The 22934-nt window shown below is 38.7% G+C and overlaps 3 protein-coding genes across 3 annotated transcripts; all 3 read right to left on the reverse strand.

Moving 5' to 3' along the window:
* Positions 1 to 128: 128 nt before the first annotated feature.
* Positions 129 to 4249, reverse strand: ccna2 (cyclin A2). Its single transcript, XM_038698915.1, has 8 exons — positions 3651 to 4249; positions 2788 to 3049; positions 2511 to 2617; positions 2108 to 2331; positions 1814 to 2018; positions 1240 to 1353; positions 941 to 1074; positions 129 to 679 (listed from the first exon to the last, which is right to left on the reverse strand). The coding sequence occupies exons 1-8, from the start codon at positions 3864 to 3866 to the stop codon at positions 628 to 630; spliced, it is 1314 nt and encodes a 437-aa protein (XP_038554843.1). The 5' UTR covers positions 3867 to 4249; the 3' UTR covers positions 129 to 627.
* Positions 4250 to 5584: 1335 nt separating this feature from the next.
* Positions 5585 to 12698, reverse strand: bbs7 (Bardet-Biedl syndrome 7). The gene is made up of 19 exons (XM_038698917.1): positions 12212 to 12698; positions 11989 to 12054; positions 11668 to 11730; positions 11388 to 11563; positions 11094 to 11280; positions 10916 to 10988; positions 10736 to 10843; positions 10382 to 10512; positions 9849 to 9933; positions 9054 to 9156; positions 8744 to 8936; positions 8584 to 8658; positions 8425 to 8493; positions 7999 to 8138; positions 7353 to 7517; positions 7014 to 7123; positions 6803 to 6906; positions 6460 to 6583; positions 5585 to 6271 (listed from the first exon to the last, which is right to left on the reverse strand). The coding sequence occupies exons 1-19, from the start codon at positions 12245 to 12247 to the stop codon at positions 6138 to 6140; spliced, it is 2142 nt and encodes a 713-aa protein (XP_038554845.1). The 5' UTR covers positions 12248 to 12698; the 3' UTR covers positions 5585 to 6137.
* A 910-nt stretch (positions 12699 to 13608) lies between these two features.
* Positions 13609 to 21754, reverse strand: tmem33 (transmembrane protein 33). The gene is made up of 8 exons (XM_038698918.1): positions 21641 to 21754; positions 20140 to 20207; positions 18957 to 19051; positions 18632 to 18819; positions 17959 to 18026; positions 17528 to 17661; positions 16978 to 17061; positions 13609 to 14710 (listed from the first exon to the last, which is right to left on the reverse strand). The coding sequence occupies exons 2-8, from the start codon at positions 20185 to 20187 to the stop codon at positions 14581 to 14583; spliced, it is 747 nt and encodes a 248-aa protein (XP_038554846.1). The 5' UTR covers positions 20188 to 20207; positions 21641 to 21754; the 3' UTR covers positions 13609 to 14580.
* Between the last annotated feature and the right edge of the window lie 1180 nt (positions 21755 to 22934).

Here is a 22934-nt window from a genome sequence, read left to right on the forward strand (position 1 = left end):
CTGAATCCCTATTTTGTGGATAGGATAGGTTTCTAAGTCCTCATGTATCTGAGGAAACCTTTAAGTGAAAGTGGTCCTCTGCTGCCCCCTCTAGTACAAAGTAACCATAATGTAGAAATGAAGTCTTACTTTAAATGAAATTTTATTTACAAGAGCCATATTTTACAGTGCAGATGATGCCATGAATAGCTTTTTATGCCAAGACAACATAATGACAGCCGACTCCATGACAGACAAACTTTAATCTGCAACCCATAAGGTCAAAGGTTATGCCTCTGAAGGTGAACTACCAATAACTGCTACGTACTCACATGAGTGTAAAGCCAGAATTAAGGTTCTGGGTCACAGGTATGTTGGAGTTTGAGACACTGTAGAGCAAGCGGTGATAAGACTTGTCTGCAATTAAAATCCAAACCATTTAAACAGCTTGATTAACCACAGCATCTGGTATGAATGTCAGGATTGAGTATATAAAAATATTTAAAAAAACTCTCAACATCTAGCTCTACTCCAAGAAGAGCAGGCCATGTTATTTGAAGTTGTGGCACACATCATTTAAAAAGAAAAAAACATTAGTGACTGACAGGGGTACAACTCTACATGGACAAAGGGAGGGTGAAGAAAAATTCAGTTGAGCAGCAATTTAGTTGGAGCATCGATGAGGGAAACTTCATGGTACCTAGAAGAGAAACAGTTTAGAACATTTGGCAGAAGCCACCAATAATGAATGTGAACAGGACTGCAACCAATTGATTAGTCCCTTTAACAAAATGGCATCTTTACACTATTCCTGTCTAGTCAAAACCCAGAGACTTTATCATAAACAAAAGCAGAAAATCTTACATTAAGCTAGAAGGAAAATTGTGACAATTGCATTCAACCAATCACTTACTAGATACAGCTCTAATAAGAGTTTGACATTTACTAGCAGCCTACTTACTTGGGGCCCTTATACTTCTCCCGAACAGACTGCTGGGCGTGCTGAGCAGCATTTAGATGAATTCTGTGTAGATCCTCAATGCATGGCATCAGATCATCCAGGGAGTAGCCAGTCACCTCCATCAAGGGCTTTGGCTAAGACAACAACTGATATTATCTTGCATGTTTACACACAAATGCCCAGTCTTCCTTACTCAGGAAACAGGACTTAGTCTTTAACAGATGCTGACAAGCATCCTTCTCAGGATACAGTTTGACTTCAGTACAACTTGCAAGTTTAGACTGTTCTTTCAAACTTACCCATGAGCCACCAGTCACAATGTTGTTGGCCAGGGTATAGGCTCCAGCAGCTGTTTGTGATGGTAGATACTTCAAACAGGGATCCGAATCAACCAGACTGAGCTCTCCAAGATACTGGGAAGAAATAAAGACTTAGCTATATGCAGTTTATAAATGCAAAGAAATGAAGTCAGGACACTGCATTTTGAAGATGATTCTATAACAATCCAAATAACTTTACAGATCTTTATTGTAGATGAGCAAGGCGGAACTATGACTGCTGATGTCAGAGCAATAAATTGCTCTGTCTGTGCTGTGAGATGCATAAAACTACAGGGAGACAGGAAGGACAGCCCTTGTGTGGCAACACCTGCACAGGACCACACTGGATACTGATTGTTACTTTTAATTTTGGACCCCCCCCAGATTTGGTACTCATGTCTGAAACTTTTAGTTTATGTTCAGAGATTATTAACATGTTAAGTTTGCAAAAATAAAAGCAGTTGTAAGTGAGGGGGGATGTTTGACAGGTTGGCTACAATTTGGTGACCGCATAGCCAAAATGTATAAGGGCTTTGTAAAATTTGATGCTCACCATTGCCAGACTCTCCACTTGTTTGTTAACCGACTGTTGGAGGAAGTAGTGAGTGAGAAACTGGTTGATTGTTGGTGCTGCCAGATCAAAGGAGAGCACTTTAAGCACCAGATGCTCCATTCTTAACACTTGCTTCTTGGTGTAGGTGTCATCTGTGATGTAAACAAATTCTGCCACCTCAGGGGGGTAGATCTCTTCAAATTTCCTGCATTTGAAATATTTATAGTTACTTTACAAAGGACAGAGACTGCTAAGAAATCAATAGATTGAAATGTAAGCTAAAGGGAGACATACGATGCCAATAGCATGGCAGCAGTGCCAACCAGCTGAAGCTTCCCCCGCAGGACAGACATGGAGGAAAGGAAGCGATCGATGTAGTTTACAGCTAGATAGAGAGTCTCATTCTGGAGTTTGTATTCTTCGCCGACCTCAACCAGCCAGTCGACCAGGATGGCCCTCATGCTGTTTGTGATGTCAGGCTGCTTCTTCATGTAGCCCGCTTTGGGCCTGGTTTTTACCTGTGGAGCAACACCAGTTTTACTTATCTACCTGCAGGCAAAGTAGATCTACTTCAGATACTTAACTACTGCATCTCTAGAAAAGGCCTCATGACAAGCATATAATAACCTGCAAGACAGTTTAAGAATCTTTGAGGCAGAGATACAGTTTATAGTATAAAGTTAAAAGAATTTCTCACCTCCATCTCCCTCAGGTAAGTGTGGATTTCAGCAGCATATTCTGGGACCTCATTTACATTGATTGGTTTCTCCTCCCCCTCAACCACAGACATGTCCATGGGAGAGTCTAAGGAAAGAATGGTTTTAGTGCAATGAAAATCTTTGCAAAAGCAACCAAATATATAAACTGTAGTCAGTCACTAAGAGTTTGATGTGATGTAAAGTTAATGAACAGCAGTTTCTTGCCCTGCACACTGAAAAGGAGTCATGGACAATCAGAAAGTATTTACAACACACCAAAGCTGACATCCATTGCTGCTGGAATGTCAATTGTGGCTAGAGGCTGTCGGAGCCGTGCCACAGCATTGTTGATTTTGAGGGGAGACTCTTCAACGATGGCCTTTGCTTTGACAGCCTCGGCCACCTGCTGTGGCTTCCTGGTGCAGGTGCCATCTGGCTCATCCACATGGATCTGGAAAGCGGGCTGCTTGGTGGAGGGCTTTTCATAGCAGCTTTTGCTAAAGTCCTCATTTTTACACATCAAGGGCTGTGATGACTCCTGTGTGCAGAATCAGTTCAGATCATCATATGAGGGGAAATTTTTGCAGCAACAAAGTACAAACAGATAATTAAGACAGACAGATTACCAAAGGAGCTAACGTTACAGCAATGGCATGGAGACTGAAAGTAGTGGCATCGTGTGGTAAACTAAAATGCAGTTTCATTTGAAATTAGACAGGAGCAGTTACTGGATTTTCAGAAACCTGCATTTTAAGTAGGAATGTTGGAGCAGTAGTGTCAATAAAAAAACCTTGGGAAGGCAGGAGGAGCCCTTATACACAACCGTAATTAAAGAGTATATATCCCCAAGTTAGGTTTCTAATTAAAGCAGTTTAACGCAGCAATATATAAATTGATTCACTACTGGCGAGATTAAAATGGCGGACAACCTGGGTAACGTTAGTAGGCGTAAGTTAGCTATAGCTAAGTTACATTTAAATTGGAAAGTTTGCAAGATAGCTTCAAAAGACAATTTACCCGAAATGCGAGTATTAGCCATAGTTGCCTCCAAAAATTACAATGACACCCCATCGTTAACTACGATCATCACTAGCAGACACTAGCTAGGCGAGCTATTTAGCATCGTTGCCTAAACGAACCTGTTTTGTGCCGCGCTGATTCTGGGCTTTGCTCCGCTGATTGTTCTGCAAGGCTCCCAGGACGGTTCTGTTGGCTGCTTGTTTCGGTGGATGGTTCTCTTGGTTTTCGTTTGCAGCAGCTCGGGGTTTCAGCGAGCCTCTCAGTCTTGACTGCACATTTTCTCGGTTGTGATACTCACTAGCCGCGCTTCCCTGTCCTCTGTTAGCCCCGGACATGTTTCCCCTCAAAACAAAAAGTCCCAACTTAGCTCCGTTTGCTTACCGAGGTAACGTTATGCTACTAACGTTACAGCTGCTGTGCGCTCTCGTAAATGAAAAAGTTTTTAAAAAAAAGTTTTAAAAGATCATTCGTGGACAGTTATACCAAGGCTAGTATTAGCAGCTACCTTGCCGAGGAAGGTTAAAGAATCGTTCACAATCAAAACTAAGCTGTTGAGATGGCAACGACACTTGGAACTGCAGAGCAAAACAAAGCAAATAGAAAGTGCACGGCTGCAAAATCTACAGTAGTAAAGCGTGTTCTTAAGTCGCCATATTCGTGAGTTCCAAGATGAACGTGACAATAGCCAACCTACAAACAAGCCAGCTAGCCTCAGTCCCTTTACTCAGAAACATGCAGAGATGTTGCTTTGCTTTCTCTCAGTTCAAGTAGCCCGCGAGGATTGAAACGGACCAATCACAGGCCGCACAGATGGTGACGACACAGACGTACGGCAGCCGAAAGAATACAATGTTCGCGTGATTACAAATTCAAAACAGGTGTTGTGCCGAATTCTGCTTGCCTGCTGAGAATTGCATGCACCTCGCGAGTGATAACGGTCATTTATGGTAAGAAAAGAAGTGGATGCAAGTCTCGGCCGGTGACCCACAAAATCTGTGCTGCCGGATTATGCATCCACCTCTTTAGCTCCTTTTCAGACACTTTGCTGTGCTCATTGATCAAACGCGGTTATCACCACATATATTTACTGAATCTCAAGGAATGGTACTTCTACTAAGTTTATTAAAATATTAAAGACTCTAAACGTTCATAAAATATATACTTCTAATCATTTATCACCATTGATAAACCCCACAAAGAATAGTATTGCGTTTAAAAGCAGTATTTGGAGGTGCATGCAATTCTCGGCAGGCAGGCAAAACTCGGCATAACACCGGTTGAACACATTTGAATGTAAAAGTCGCATATGGTCAAACGTTATATGGGAGTAACAGCTGCGGTAAAGTGCTCACACAATACAAGGACACGTCTGTATTTTAATTTAATTTTCTCACATAATAAAAACGTTATTATTTGTTAGTTATTTGAATCATGATGATGATGATGCCAAACACCCACCATTTCATCTTTAGTAGCTACCACAACATAAAAATGTACTACAGAAGCAGCACCGGCAAAATATATATTTAAAGTGCTCATAATGCAGACAAATAGCATCTGTTGGTGCTATATTATTATATGTTATTTGATTATCCTTTTTGATTCATTAATATTAAGGAATCTTTTCAATGTTGTAGTTGGTTGTTGGGGCTAATTTTAACCACATTATATTCTGTGTTGGGTGGTTTAATCTTTAAAATTGCATCATATTACATAAACTGAAACTAAAGCTGTCAAACAAGTGAAAGAGTACACAATTTTTATTCTAAAATATAATGCAACATTACATAGTAGCATAACATAGAAAAACTTAAGTCAAAATCGTACATACTACTTGAGTAATTTAAGTAGATGTACTTAGTTACTTTCTATCTGCTTCCACTGTCTATTTCTGTGATGCAGTTACAGTGCTGTACCACCTTGATGCTTATAGTTGCTAAATTCATATAAGTGTCAAGAGGATAGAAATATTAGCACGACAAGTATGGGAATTGATTTATTCACATCAATTTTCTAATTCAGGGATTGCAGATGTAATAATTTAATGAAGACGTCTTGTGCGTATTGTTTTTTATTAATTATTCAACATTTATCTCATAGTTCATGGTATCATACAAGCTGTTTTCTACATTTATAATTTCATATTCTTAGTAGTATTTGTTGACTGTGTTTCCATCAGCCCCTAGAAAGATGAATAGTACATTTTTAACCATAAAAATAATCTCAAATTTTCTATTTCAAGAGCCTGAACTCAGTCCTATGGTAATAATGACATAAAAAAGTACATTTGTGCTTTTTACCTGACTTAAATTTGGTCACTGAAATTACAAATATAAACCAAAGCTTAGCCACTAATACAAATAGGAACCTGCACTATCCTGGCAACCTTGTAGTGGTTTATTAATCACCACTCTTGTTTATAGAGATACATATTTAAATTTTGTACACCATAGGTAGGACAAACTAAATGACGTAACGACAACATGACATCGACATTCCTTGTAACTATCATAAAACAAAACGTATTTTTGTATTTACAATACAAAAATAGCACAAATAAAGACCCTCAAAGACAAGTAAATAAATACCCTCTGATCTACATGATATCATACCTCGTTGAAAAAGTTTAACAGAGAATTTAAGTCATAATTATCAAGTATCTCCAGCAAAGAAGACACCTTGGTTTTCACATTCTGGCCTTTGAACTTGAATTTGTCGATGAAGAGGTCTGTGATCATTCCTACACGGAAGAAAAAGAAACAAAAAAATATTAGTTACTACCAGACAACAAGCTCTACATCATAATGTCAGTCTCATATCGTAGAGCTTTACTTTTGGGTAACAGTAATCCTGTCAATGAAGGACAATCAGTTAATTGAAAGTGTCTCTGAATAAGAGTGTCAGTGAAATGCAATGATAATGCTGCACCATAAAGCCTCTCAAGGTGCGCTGGCTGCTTCTTGTACTCCTCTAGGAGATTAGTGGACTCATCCAAGATGTTGCGATACTCTGGGATGAGGAAGTCAGCGTTCCCCTCATGAACCTGAAGCTCCTACCAATGAGAAAAATCACAGAGGAAGTGGGGTACAGGTAAGTAAGTGATTAAAATAAGCAATTCCCAAAAAGATCTGTTCACAGCCCTGAGAGGCTCGGTGAGAACTTTTAATTTACAACCAAAGCTGGGCTTGTTGACATGCACAGTGAATGTATTTAAACAGAAATGATTCAACTTCAGAGTGGAATTTTCCTGTCCAACGACACCAATACTTACTTTGAGTGCATCGATAAGCTGAACTTTTCTAGCCAACAACAACTGGTACTCCAGCTTTGGATGTATCATCTTCAGGGTGTGGCTTACAGAGTCGTCATTAATATCTAGAAGATTAACAAACAAACAAAGCTAGTTTCACATGATTTAATTTACTAGAGATTAGTCCCTGGAAATATTTTGTAAGCAGCCACTGAAAATGATTAAGACATACCATATGAAATGTTAAGATTGATTTTCCTCTTGGTAGCTTCTTTAGAGAGTACATCACTCAGTATGGAGATGGTGGAGATGTTGTCTGACCTGAAGTGACCCTCTCCTTTACTAAAATTACAAATTCAGAAAAAACAACACGTTTGATGCCAAGTAGATTATAACAGAAATCCCCTCTGAACGTTTTTAATCAACTGTTGAAATAACATTTCAACGTCAGCTTTCTAGGGGCAACAGCAAGTATATGAAATTTTACAACCCCTTGTCAGTTATCTCACAATCTCTAAAAATGTACATGCAATCCTATAAGGGCTGTTTCTACTATATGGCTAATATTTACCAGTAGGTGGCTTCAAGCTGTGTCCCAAGAAAAGTGTTATGAAAATAGAAAGTGATGCTCTCTGCTGCTGGAGTTTTCTCTGGCACCTCCGGCAAACAAAAGACCACCCAGGAGTGGATCTCAGCAAAACTGAACTGTCCCACCAGACTGAGCCTGTTCATGGGTCTGCATGATAGACGGAGACACAAAGTAAGAGACAGACAAAGATATTTTGTAAGGTTAAAATCATGAGAAAAAAAGTGAAAGATTTTTATGATGCATTATTGAAAACAAAACACAATTCTCAGCAACCTGTTAAATACTATTTTACTAGTTTTAGTTATAATGCCTATTGTGCTTTAAAATCCAGCCTGAACCCACCTCTCCAGTAACCTGATAATCAGACTTAAGTTTCATTTAACGTCATTTATTCTTAACATATCTGATGTGGGCAGCAACAAAGAAGTCAGAAACCAGGCTATTATTCCAGTGGAGGTGATATTAACCTCATTTTGGGAATCAACACTAATTAAACCTTTGCCTTGGAGTTTTGAAAAACCCAAGAATAACACTTCAGAAAGCTTTAAGATAGCAATTGAATCCTAAAGATAAATTAGACTATTCTTATCCATTATATTCTTACATCCATTTTTGTTGAAGTCTTTACCTCTCTTGGTCTATGCTGTGCGTCCGCTGGTGGAGGGACAGAGGTTTGATCTGGTACTGGCGGACCTGGCATGTCTTGGGTTGCAGTCTGGGGGTAATGTAAGCCTGCAGGGTCCCATACTGTCCCTCGATGGATCTCACCTAGGACAGTTATTCTGGATGAAACACATTTTTCTGCAGTGCATCGTCAAATAGTTTGACCTAATATAATGGGTGGCTATTTCAAAATATACAACAGCTGTATAATCCTATAGGAATGTTTCTACTTTCGGTAAAGTGATTGATGCAATCAGCATAAGACACAGCTCAGTACCATCTGTGACGTCAAAGCATCCATAATTACACAAATAATGGCCAACTATAGTATTGTCTCTTTATGAAAGTTGTAGGAGTAACACAATATGCAGAGATTTGTTGCAAATGATACCTTGAGCTCAAGTCTGGTTGTGTTAGCCTGACATCTGTACGTAGCCAAAAGGAAGTTCCCATTAGGCTGCTGTAAACAGAATAAGGGAGTAAGGCCTCGAGGAGTGACTTTATTTGTACAGTACGTTTATCCTGTATAGAAAGAGTTTTCACAGCTCACCTCTGAATCACATTCACTGAAACTGACAACAGCTGAGTTCTTATCCACATCCAGCAGGTCTATGGGGACGTCACTCTGCAAAGGAGATTCATTTTTAAGTTACATTTTGCATGTTTATGTCTGCAGCATGGGATTCAAGATGTTTATTCAATGAACATACCTGGAGCAGCAGATTGTCGATGGCCGTCTGCACCTCAAGAGTGAGGCTGTAGCTGGCATCATCCTGGCAGAGGGTGAACTTGTCATTGATGTTGAAGAAAGGCACAGCAGAGATGGCTGTGCTCGACTGAGAGGTCTGCTGGTACTGCTCACGGCCCTGCAGGACTTTGACCTGCAGCTGCTCCAGCTCTGCCCTGGAAGGGAACAAAATTATTTGATTTGATTGGTTCTTTAACCATTACATAGTAAACCAAACGAAAAGCACAAGAACAGACTGTCAAATGAGAAATAAATCAATCATTTGCTGATACCTGAGTGCTTCTACTTTGGACTGAATCTCCTTACTCATCCTGATCTCGTCTCCGGGGCCAGCCTCAGCCTTCTGGGGCTCAGTAGTCAAACCAGTCACCCACCCTGAAAGAGGAAATGACAATAATGCAGAATATACTCTACATTAGGGGTTTTAGTCTGAGACTTCAGGCCTCTCCTCAGACAAAGCTTGGGAAACGGCGCCCCCTCCCCACATCTTTAGTTTACTTAGTAAGTTTTGCTCAATTCCTGGATGCCTATGGGATCATGATTATATTATTTGAACCCATAGACACTCAACATTTGAGCCAAAACAGCCCAATATTGCTGTTTGCCAAATAGCTTTAAAAAAGGTCTGTCCTAAGGCATTTATTAGTTTCTGACTATGAAGGGGGGGGGGGGGGGGGACAGTTCCCAAAAACTACTGTATCTCTGAACTCTCACACAAGTAGGCTATTCTATGTGATCTCATTTTGATAACTAATGCTAACTAATAAAGTAATGTAATATTGTTTCACTTCCATTCACTGAGCCTCCCCTGAAACTGTTTGGAGCACCCTCTAGGGAGGCCCGCCTCACACTGAATTGAAAACCCCTGCTCTACGTACCAGATTTCTTTCTACAACTGTATATTTTAACATTAACTGCTGGGTTTTAGGGAAGACTTACTACATGTCAGACAGTGCAAGAAATTATTGTATCTCTTTAATCAAGAATGAAGTTACAGGCAGGACATCAGACACATTTTCTTCTCTGAGAGAATATTTGGGAATACTAGGTGCATAAAAAAAACTAACCTGCGTAAGTGGCAGTCAAGACCTCATCATAAGATTCCTTCCCTACGCAGCCACCCTGGATGGAAGTCACACTCTCTGACAACACCTGAAATGAGGAAAAACAGGAAACTTTGGCCAATGATCAGTATCAATCATGCAATACATAAATGACACTTGGGCAACTAAGAAACAACCAGCAAGGTATCAATTCACATGGGAAAAATATGACCAATACTATTTAAATGTCAGCTATTATTTCCTTGAATAGATCTTGGTATGAAAAAGCAATTGAGAAACATACAGGCTTGGCTTTTCTAAAGTTAAGCTAAACATTTTGGATGTAGCATAGTATGGCTGCATGATATGCACACAAGAAGAATATTTGAAACTGAATCTGTGGCTTAACAATATATTAATTTGTATTCTGAGTGGACACAGCTTTTCTAAATAATATGGTTTCCCAGCATTTGAACGCTGCAAATTAAAGTGAATTGGAATGAAAATTGGAGTGAGTAAATTCTCCACATTTAATGTTGTGCTAGACATAAACTCACATGCTCAAAGCGTAATGTGGGCTCACTGGTGCTGTCGAAACCATAGACCTCAACCGTTCCATCATCCCTGCCCACCAGAATGTCATTCACTCCGTCTCCAATAATGTCATATGTGTCAATGCACAGTATCCCTGATGGGAGACAGAAAAGTGCAAATCTAAGACATTGTATATACCTAAAACAGTGACCGTTTGCAAAGGAAGATTAATTATTTATTATTATGTTTTTCCCACCTTCTGCAACTTCATATTCATATACTTCGGAAAGTGGTTGGTATTAATCTAACATATTAGTGATTTGTATATAATTGGCTAATACATGCAAAACCCTTGTATGGTCATGTAAACAACATACCTCCTTTCTTTTTGTCATTATTGATCTCCCATTTGGTAGCAGCTGAGCGCTCCCCGATCTGGACCAGTCCTATTTTGCCATCTGTAGTTCCATAGAGGATTTCCTCTCCTGCAGAGTAGTTATGTTAGATCTGTTCTGTATTAAGCACTCTTATGTTTTATGTTGTTCTAGTACACTTGCCTCCATCTCTGTTGTACACTTCCAAGACAGAGGGAGGACCAGGGACTTCAATGTCATAGGCAAGCTCAGATCCCTACGGAATAAAAAAGACACATAGAATAATAAATATCATCAAATTGTTTAAGGTAGAACAATTCACTGTATAAAAATCATAACAGTAAATATAATCTTTGTCTACCTTCAAGACTCTGAGAACCCGATCTTGGCATGCAAGGACCGGGACGAGGTGAGTCAGATTTTCTAAAGACAAACATGTGATATCATTGATTTTGTCCCCAGAGAGGTAGTAGTCTTGGTCTTTGCAGTCACAGTAGTGGTTGTAGATGTAACTTGCACACACAAAAAGGTCAGCGCCTGAGACATGCCTGGAAAAGACATAACCAACATCGATCGACACATTGAAAATTACACAGTTTTGCATGAGTCAATCAAGCAAAGTAAGTCAATCAAAAAGGGGAGAATTGGTTCCTACATGGCGTTAATGCTCTCGGTGAGGTTGGCTTCAAAGGTGAGGAACTGTTTGCCTTTCTTGGTGAATCCTCGGACCTGAGAACCAGAACAAGCAAAGATCTTCTCCTGTGGAGTTCCCGCAGCTCCTCCGAGGTCTATTCTGGCTATTTTCTGCCCTGGAAGTGTTTTAAACACGGGCTGAAACAGAGTAATATTTCTTGCCATTAGAAAGTGGTATTCAGCACATTAAGATCCAGTTGGATGTACGATAAGGAAAGAAAAATCTTAACCAGGACACACACCACTGCTTCTCCTTTCTTCATCCCAAAACATGTCAGTATACCATCATGGTCAGCAATAGCAACCTGAAACAAAGAGACAACAACCAAGAACCATGATGCTGTAGGATGAAACCATTTAATTAGAAGAAAATACAATGCTACAAAGTTTTTATTATCATTATACAACACATGGTTGTACAACGAAATAAGTTTGTAAGCCCTTCATAATACACACATAGAACCTAGCAGATAATTAGGTATGGTAACATAAAATAAATTAAATAATAGTAAATTTAAGCTAGGGGGTTAGGCACAGGCATTGTTCTCAAAGATTAACAATACCTTTTGGGTTGCCTTTTTACCCAATGCCGGAAGCAGCCTCATAGTTTTCTGGGATGTCACACCAACCTGAGAGGACAAAACAGAGGCAATTGTATCATAACAAAAAATGACAGAGGGAAAAAAGTTCCTTAACACCCTGAATCGACAGTAACTGTTCAAAATCAGAAAAAAAAACTTTTAAAAGAACAACATAACCCAAACAAAGTGTGTGTCTTTGCGTTACCTGGATATAATCAACTCGATTTAAGTGGATCTCCATCTTTTTTCTCGTGTCTTATCTTGCAGAGGGGGGAACAAGTACGGGTAAACAAATCTTATCCGGTCATAAAACTGCAGGGACCGTTCAGTTACAGTCCATCTCAGCCATGTGCGAGCCACACGTTGTTGGTAATATTTCCAACCGAATTACATGACGATAATAATGGTGAAGAGAGACTGGGATTAACTAAGGCAAGGAGATTAGCTCAACGTGCTAACGTTAGCTAGTAGGCTAATTGGCTAACCCGATTTGTTCGTACGCCAACTGTCTACGAGAATAGATATTATCATCTTTAACTAAATCTCCCGAGCGACATCAAAACACCAGAAGCGGGTCACTGTCTGTATGTTTGTAATACGGAACTAAACACCGATTTTAACGTGAATATTAGGCATGAAGCTATACAACGAGATAAACGCAGCACACGTCGCCAGTAGCAACGCGGCAAACGTAACAAGCTGTGCAAGCCGTGACACCATTGGATGAGAATGCCAAACATTGAAGCTGCGTCCTGATTGGTTGACTCGTACAAACTCTCTGAAGATGACTGAAGATGCTTTATTGACATGAATATTCTAGTAAACAATGTTGCCAATGCAGAAAGTCACATATAAACACTATAATATATAAATAATAAACTAAAACAAAAATAGGCCTCACGTTATAGCTTACAGTAAAAATATGACTTGCTTTTTGACTAGTAGCATTTTTCTAAGGAATAATTATTAAAATAACAAAATAACAAAAATGATAATAATAATAATAATAATAAGAAATTACAGTAAGTTCATTCAAACAACAATATTCAATTATTTTCTATATTATTTTGAGTTTCTCTTCAGTTTTCTGTCTTCTCTCTCTCTCTTTGGGACACCCACAGTGGCCACTGCATAAGTTCAACCTGTACAATGGAATGCAATTCAATACAACAGTTCTGCCATAAATTCTATATTTACAAAGTTTATAATACTCCATTTTGCTGACTTTGTCTACACATAGGACAAGTGCACAGTAGAAGTGTCCCTATATGCATGCATATTGTGATACATGCTTCACACGACACTATAACAGAATTAAAGTAAATTATATCTTTTAACTTAACGATAAATTGTTTTATAAATGTATCCAACAATACCCATTAGATGGAATTGATAGCTGTTAGAGTAAATGAACTTGAGTAAAAAGGTTGTTTGGTAATTTTAAGAATATACTTCCCCACTCAGATATTTTGAACAAAACACATTTGTCAGCAAAATATATTTAATGGATGGCTGATATTGTAGTTCATTAGTATAAGATTTGTTCAATATGAGTTAAAGACTGACTATAGTTATTAAAACAAATCATATGCACAAACCAGATTACTGTTCTTTAATATTTTATTGGTTTAATTAAGAGATCATTTTATTCTTGTCATAAAAATGTGGTTTGTCTGTAGGCAAATAAACACATTAAACATGGCAGAAAGAAATGTGAGCATGCATGAAGCAAGAAAACTACATATTAACAAATGAATGAAACAAATTCAAAACAGCTTTTAAACTGAGAAACAAGGCCAGGACGCATTCAAAAGAATGACATGCGTTGTGCAGCTCATTTCAAATATGAACCCTACAGCAAAATGTCTGATACCTTAAAATATTCTATAAAATACAGCAGATATCTTGTTTCTCAATTTAACACCCATTTTGACATCATACCTACACAGATTGTGCATGTTGTTAAGAGTGAGTTGATGGCATTGATAGAATACATTTAAAGTTAGGCTTTTAGACAAATCAGAGCATCAGATGCTTTGCACATAAAAAAACGATATCGGACTAGGTAGAAACCGCAAACTAACCCCATCCTCCATCCATCCAAGAACAACATGATCATTAAAAAAAAAAAAAAGAGAACATTTTTAACTATGTATGAGCATATTTTCATTTAAGTTACTAATCTCAGAATGTTAATGTTCCATCATAGAATAAGCAATTTTCATGAATAAATAAGGACATAAAAGGAAAAAATAATAACAGCCGATACATACAGAACACAGCTGGTCTACTGCGCTCCATTCAGTGAACAGAAAGTGAGGGATGTCCACTGCTTGAATGAGGTCACATTAAGAAGATGGGAAAAGAAATATCACCATGAGACTTCAGTGCATTAAGGGCTGGTCCTCAACTGCACTCAAATATACAGAGATGTTGGAGTACAGACTGTAAAGTTGACATTCAAAAAACAGTTCCTTCTGTTGATGGCAATGTCTTTCCCCATCAAAGTTTAAGTCAAATCCTAAATGGTGGAAAAACAAAATATAAAGAAAACAAATCTTTTATGTAGTGTAATCAGACGCCCGTGGGGGCGAGACGGCTGATGAAGGCGATACTGCTGAGGCACATCCTCCTGAAGAAGATGGGGCAGGCAGGCTTCATGATGAAGTGCTCCAGAAGAATTCGCAGCTCTGTGAACAAGGTGCTGGAGTGGAAACAGATTTGTTTAATACCAAGTAAAGTCACTTAAGTCATTTTAAGGTTTGTTACAGATTGTATGACTCTGCAGTCCACAAGTTTAGTACAATCACATTTCTGTGTATGGGAACAACTCAAAGCAAAAAAAGTATTCTGGTTAAATTTTCAATGCATCATGCTATTTTTTGTCTAGTTATATTTTCCAATCAGTTTTATTTTAGAAAAAAAGACTGTATTTGACACTCATGGACAAAACAATGTAATTGTGACAGTTTTGTGACATATTTCTGGCTTTTCTGCACTGGAATTTCGTGTACCTTTTCGGCCAATTTATGCCGATACCGCTATGCTGTATCTAAGCTGAGCTAATGAGCCGATAATATCAGACTAGCTGAATTATTGGCTCCCATGAATGCAAGGTACAGACATACAGTGAGGAAAAAAAGTATTTGAACACCCTGCTATTTTGCAAGTTCTCCCACTTAGAAATCATGGAGGGGTCTGAAATTGTCATCGTAGGTGCATGTCCACTGTGAGAGACATAATCTAAAAAAGAAAATCCAGAAATCACAATGTATGATTTTTTAACTATTTATTTGTATGATACAGTTGCAAATAAGTATTTGAACACCTGTCTATCAGCTAGAATTCTGACTCTCAAAGACCTGTTAGTCTGCCTTCAAAATGTCCACCTCCACTCCATTTATTATCCTAAATTAGATGCACCTGTTTGAGGTCGTTAGCTGCATAAAGACACATGTCCACCCCATACAATCAGTAAGAATCCAACTACTAACATGGCCAAGACCAAAGAGCTGTCCAAAGACACTAGAGACAAAATTGTACAACTCCACAAGGCTGGAAAGGGCTACGGGGAAATTGCCAAGCAGCTTGGTGATAAAAGGTCCACTGTTGGAGCAATCATTAGAAAATGGAAGAAGCTAAACATGACCGTCAGTCTCCCTCGGACTGGGGCTCCATGCAAGATCTCACCTCGTGGGGTCTCAGTGATCCTAAGAAAGGTGAGAAATCAGCCCAGAACTACACGGGAGGAGCTGGTCAATGACCTGAAAAGAGCTGGGACCACCTTTTCCAAGGTTACTGTTGGTAATACACTAAGACGTCATGGTTTGAAATCACGCATGGCACGGAAGGTTCCCCTGCTTAAACCAGCACATGTCAAGGCCCGTCTTCAGTTTGCCAATGACCATTTGGATGATCCAGAGGAGTCATGGGAGAAAGTCATGTGGTCAGATGAGACCAAAATAGAACTTTTTGGTCATAATTCCACTAACCGTGTTTGGAGGAAGAAGAATGATGAGTACCATCCCAAGAACACCATCCCTACTGTGAAGCATGGGGGTGGTAGCATCATGCTTTGGGGGTGTTTTTCTGCACATGGGACAGGGCGACTGCACTGTATTAAGGAGAGGATGACCGGGGCCATGTATTGCGAGATTTTGGGGAACAACCTCCTTCCCTCAGTTAGAGCACTGAAGATGGGTCGAGGCTGGGTCTTCCAACATGACAATGACCCGAAGCACACAGCCAGGATAACCAAGGAGTGGCTCTGTAAGAAGCATATCAAGGTTCTGGCGTGGCCTAGCCAGTCTCCAGACCTAAACCCAATAGAGAATCTTTGGAGGGAGCTCAAACTCTGTTTCTCAGCGACAGCCCAGAAACCTGACTGATCTAGAGAAGATCTGTGTGGAGGAGTGGGCCAAAATCCCTCCTGCAGTGTGTGCAAACCTGGTGAAAAACTACAGGAAACGTTTGACCTCTGTAATTGCAAACAAAGGCTACTGTACCAAATATTAACATTGATTTTCTCAGGTGTTCAAATACTTATTTGCAGCTGTATCATACAAATAAATAGTTAAAAAAATCATACATTGTGATTTCTGGATTTTTTTTAGATTATGTCTCACAGTGGACATGCACCTACGATGACGATTTCAGACCCCTCCATGATTTCTAAGTGGGAGATTTTGCAAAATAGCAGGGTGTTCAAATACTTATTTTCCTCACTGTATGTGTGGCTGGAAACATGACATTTCTTCACTTTCTGGGGTTTTCATTTAATTTTGGTTTGCAATAAAACAGATGAATGTATTAATTAAGCAGCAGCAAAAATCTTTGAGGAATTTAAATAAAGTTTGAGGTTTTCTTCACCCCTGATTCTTCAATAATGACTAGCTTGATGCATATTAGCTTTACACATTACATAAATACCTGTGCTGCTTTGTTACAATATTGTATTATTTAACATCTTACCGGCAGTATGGGTTTCTTCTGGATGTGTAGCGGAGAGTGAGAAATCTGTAGTAAATGAAAGGCAACAGCAAGCTCCCCTGGCCGCTGTTACAATATGAATAAGTGAAAACTGGTATTACACAATTGTTTAGTGTTTTAATAATAAACTTTGTTTATTCAGCACTTTTCTAATCTAAAACTGCAATAACAAGCAAACTGAACATCTGAATAATCTAATGCAATCCAATCTGTCCTCTTTGTACCTCAGTAGGTTACCTTGAAAATTTGCATATGAATATTAATCAGTTGACAGGCATTGGTAGTTGGGATACAATTCACAAAGACTCTAGTAAATTTGGTAACTGGAATTGTAATTTCGTGTACTTGCACATTTTAGTTTGACGGAAAAGTGGTGGGTTTTGTTGCTCATAATTTGTCTCAAGTACTTTTGGCTCCATGAGATAAATAAGCTGATGGTTGCATAAGCAGAAAAATGTCTAAGAACACAATCTGCTATTCCACCACAGGGTCAATGTAAATGATAATAAGAAATCATGTCATGTGTGCTTACCTGAAGAGCATAAAAACAGTGGCTGGCATCAAAAAGATCTCATTGCAGGCGATGAACTTCAGGATGTTCTGCTGATTGGAAGTAAGTTTGTCCAGGAGGTTTCTGATGAACATCAGGCTGCTGGGACCCACAGACTGCAAAGAAAGATAAAAAAAAACAATCAGAAAGTTTATAAAGTTTACATGAAATATTGATACAGAGAAGTGACTATAAAATGGTAATCAAATTATATATCATCCACTTGATTACGTTTTATTGAATTTGGGTCTCTGGGCAATGGCTGGTTGATTGAATAGATAATTAAAACACTATTTGGATGGTGACAATTTTCCACCTGGGGGTTAAATAATGTTCAGCAAAAGGCTTTCTGTCATACATTTTTAATTAACATCCTCAAAAGTCACAGAAGGTCACCGCTGCCTTATACTCACATCAAGGACTTTCTTTGTGTAGGTAGTTGCATGAAGCAAGGAGAAGAGAAAGACTGGGAAGATGCTCACTAGACAAGCGTTAAGGATCAACGTAAAAAGACAAATAATAAACCTCCCACAATAATTTAGTGCAGTTATTAGTACTTTAAATGATGAGACATGATACTGAAGCATTAGCTATATGTTGAATCCTCTTGAAAGTCCCAGTGCAGTCCATCATGCACTTTCATGTGATACTAATCAGGACTACTGAATGTGCATCCATACATACAGTCTTTAACAAAATCACAACAAGCAAAATAGAAATCTGAGTAAAAATCAGAGATTCATTAGAGAAAAAAGTAGCTTGAAGTTTACGATAGTGTTGCTCAGAATCATAAAAGTGAATCACTGAATAGTTTTTAAATAAACAATAAAACAGATACCACTACACATTAGCGTTGTAGCTGCACCCACAGTGACACAGTGACTTATATTTTATTTAAACCTTTTAAATAAGGATAATAGTCAAGCATTCCTAGCAGGCAGTCTTTAAGAAAATGTGAGCGACACAATGGGAGCCTACACTTGAACTCTTTTGTAATCAATATCTCTGTATGATTTTATGCTTAACAAGATACACAGCACTATAATCGCTCTTCTCTTTTCCTCATATTTGAAGGGGAAAGGATACTTGTGATGGGGTAGGAGTTGACCAGGATGAGTGAGTAGAGCAGGTAATGGCAGCTATCCTCCTGAAGAGCCTGGGCCAGGAAAGCTCTGCTCAACTGAAAGCGTGGTAGCCTTTGGTGCAAGCGAAGGGCACTTGTGAGGGCGTTCGCTAACAAGGCTCGCTGGTAGAAGTTAGCTGCTGCATAGGGTCTGAAACACACAGGCAGTCACAAATATTCTCACATCATATTCGGGGAGGGAAGAAAGTAAAATATGGTGAAGGCAGTATGTGTTGCTGTCAGTGTTCTTACCAATAAAACTTTAAAATAGTCACTGAATTAACTCACCCCAAAACTGGTAGAATAAACATTACGGAGCAGTAGACGGTGAAGAGCCGTGAAAGCCACATCGCAGTTTCTAGCTTGTTACTCATTAAAAATTGCTGTGGAAGAGAGAAAGAAAATATTTGGGAGTTTTAGGCACATAAATAGAAGGAAACACAATCCTAAGTGTTGAAGAAACTTCATCACGTATGATATAACATGATGAGTGAGTGGGTTTCAGGCAAAGTGCTGGTACACCTGTTAGGTAGTAGGATTTGCCGTTTTAGCATTTGGGCATTTAAAATGACAGGATGGGGGCTTCTGTTTTCTTCTGTATACTGAAAACTGATTTACTGAAAGGCTCAGAGCTTCACTCGTGTTCTCTCAACGATCAGCATAACCCAGCCAAACTAATAAAAAAAACTTAATTGAATCTAGCAGTTAATTGTAAATCAACCTCTCTTCAAAAGTCAGGAGACAAGATGCAGCTGTAACCCATGAAGACCCTGGTCCTTCAGATGACATCACCAGAGTAAAGCCATCTTTATATTTCAAACAGGTTTTACATAAAGTGACTAGTTTGAATATAGAGTTTGAAGGAGGGAGAAAGGTGACAAATTTACATTTATCCCAAGTCAGAATCAAATAAAATAGGGTTGTGATAACATCGGAAAATGGCTAAACGTGACTCTTCAAATGTCTTGTTTTGTCAGACCAAAGCCTTTTATTCCGTTTTCAGTAAGAAATCCAGACAATTAGACAAGATGGAATCCTTGATTGTTTTTGCCTGAGGAACATAACAGTGCTACAGTTATGCAGTACTAAGTGAAAAACATAAACCCTTTTGTATTTCAGATAAGATGACCTATGTACTTGTAAGTGGTGGACACAATCTCAAGAAACACCTGCATATTATAAAACAATCCAGAACTATTGCTCTGAAATAAATACCACCTTTGAGAAACTCTTAATGTTTAACATAAGATGATTTTATTACAATTAAACTCTGAATACTGAGGTTTCCTCAACATTTGGATACATCTGTAAAGAAATTAGGCTACTTTCTCCCTCCAGACCCACAGACAGTATACAAACGCTTTTTGTAGGAGTACTCCCTGTGATGAGTATCTCTGTATGTAGAATAAGCAGAGTAGACCTTACAAGGTGAGAAATAGTTTAAAGATGTAACTGTGTGGGTCAAACTTACCACAGGCCCCAGCTGGGGAGGAGGACTTTGTTGGTTTGCGTCAGCCATCTTTGGGAGTGTGAGAGGCTCTGTTGGAAAAAAACGTCAAATCATGAAGCAATACTGACTAGTCATACCAACAGACATCATACCTACATTAAAAAGATTACACTAGTTAGTTGTGACAAATCCTTCCTTGGACTGCTACTAACTATTGTTGTCTTTATTGATTAATTAGTCAACTATACTTTTGTCAGGAAATAGCCAATAACACCCAACTAATTTCCAAAGCAGTATAGGCATATTGATTGTTTATCTGACAAACAGTCCAAATATAAGAATCAGTTTTATTAGCCAGGTATATGTACACTCCTTGAGTTCGTTTTTGCATTGCTCTCAGTGTAAATACACAGAAAAAGGTACACATATATCTAACAAAAAACGCACAAAAAGGCTTGATAATGTAAACATAAACATTAAGCCACTATGTACATATAAACAGATATAAACAACAACAAAATTGCAGACAATAAGAAAATGGTGCAGGGTGTAAAGATCATGAAATGTATAAAGGGAATAGGTGTAGAAACTGTATTTAAACAATAAAATATCACTGACTGTAAAAGGCCCAAACTCGTCACTTTTAAGCTGTAATGCTTTTTGCTTTAAATAATACTGGGAGTTTTAAACAAACGATCACCAACAGTTGTCAATTAATTTTCATTTATTCATTCATTCATTCATTCATACAAACAACAGATCGATCTACTAATCATTTCAACTCTAACCTTCCACTGGTTTCACAGTTGCAGGTTGTGATGGGTATCTTACCTCTCAAACTTTTATCACTGGTGTTGCTTTTTTAGTAAGGTAAGTTAACGTTAGTTAACTTAATGTACGTTTATGTTTACGTTAGTTAACTTAACTGACGCCGGAAATGTTTATGCTTAGTTAGCCTATAAATTAATTTAGCCCTGTTAGCTGAGCAACCGTAGAAGAAACAGTGGCTTTAAAAGTGAAATTATGGATCTCAATAAGACTAATGTGTATAGGAAAAGCAATAAAGCAACTAACAGACTATTTCGTCTGTAAGATCTAGCCTAACGTTATGTTAGGAGGAAGATACAGCTACTAGCTAAACTAGCCTTCGCTAGTTTTAGTAAGTAATGACTCATTTTTAAAAGGAGGACCGATGCAAATCGCACAAACTAACGCGTTACTTCTGATTAAAGTGGATCAGTACAGACAAACATAAGTAAACAATAAGGAAAGAGTTGTCTCGGTGGTAAATTAATGCTAACACCACGCCAACTAACGTTAGCAGCAGGTGGATCTAGAATATTCTCCCTGTTACCATCGTTACTAGCATGTGAGCTAATGATAGCTACCGTGTCTTTCGCTAGCTCGTGAATTTATGTTAACCTGATTACGTGTTAGCTGTCCCGGCTTTTTAAAGAAGCCCGTGTAGAGCAAATAGCCCTAGTTGTTCATATATATAGCAGTAATAAAGCATATAGCTTACCAGCGTTCCAGCGTCGATCTATTACGTTCCGTGCTAGGTTAAAATTGACAGGCTGCTCGCCAATGATCAGCTGACCTTCTGGTGCAAGAAGGGAAATACCTCTCGCGATATTTCCGTCCTGGATCACAAGCAACCCCCCCCCCCCCCCCCCCCTAGCGGTAAAATCAACAAACTGCAACAAGGCTTTTTATATATATATATAGCCTAGATATTACTGCCTTTATTAAACAGTTCAGATGAACAGGAAAATGTAATGTATGAGGGAGATATACATTCATTTATAGGCTATATACCTCAATATGCTGAGTTTCCTTCAGGATTGTTTGGCTAATATGAAAAATTGGATGTAAAAACATTTTCTTTAGCTAAAATCTAACAAAAAGTGCGTTCTAGATGACGGCGGCTGACTTTCGCCGACTTGATGGTCTAATGTGAGCTGCAGGTGACTGCAGGGCGGGGGGTATAATAATGGCGCCGTCAAGTCGGACACATTGTACCTGCATCAGCTTACTGTGAGCTGACGTCAATGGCTGATCTCGCGGCATTTGCAAAGAAAAATGCCGCGAGATCAGGCAATGGAGTGGTTCCAACTTTGTGCAGCCTGAGAAAAGCAACTCGGCGCCTGCAGCCGCCTTGCTCCCGCCTTTGCGTTGCTTGAGTTCTTCAGACACGGGTCCCCCGTCTCTTCCACCAGGCTGAGATCGAAAGGGGACAAAGCTTTTGTTGTCAGGGCCCCGAAGCTCTGGAACAACCTGCCTGAGAAAATTAGACTGTCTGAGTCAGTGTCTTCTTTTAAGTCTCTTCTAACGATGCACTTTTATCGGATAGCATATCCTAATTTTAACTTATTAGAAATGACACAAATAATAATGATGATAGAAAACGTGACTCTTTTTAATTATTTGGGAAATGTTAAGACTCAGAATAAAAGAATGGCATAAAATTAAACCGTGTTCTAATTTTCTGAGATGCTGCCTGAGGACAGTTAATGAAACCCATAAACCAGACACTATGGTAACTTACATGTTCACCCTTATTATTATTTTCATTTTTATATGTGACAGAGATTGGCTAAAAGAAGTGAGAAAATGAGTGCAATAGGAGGTTTGCCAGTCTGCTACTTATATGCATGTTAGGCTTAATTTGTTGGACTAATTGGCACTTCTTGCAGGGCTGACATAGTAAATACATAAGACAAGACAAGTTAACGTTGTACTATACTAAAATGTACTAAGGCAGTAGTATTGTTAAGATTAACAGAATTAAACTTAATGAGTTGAGGATCTCATCACAT

This window comes from Micropterus salmoides, unplaced genomic scaffold, assembly GCF_014851395.1.
Source record: "Micropterus salmoides isolate LMB-PRFRI ecotype aquatic unplaced genomic scaffold, ASM1485139v1 Ms_hic_scaffold_5, whole genome shotgun sequence".
Taxonomy (NCBI): Eukaryota; Metazoa; Chordata; class Actinopteri; order Centrarchiformes; family Centrarchidae; genus Micropterus; species Micropterus salmoides.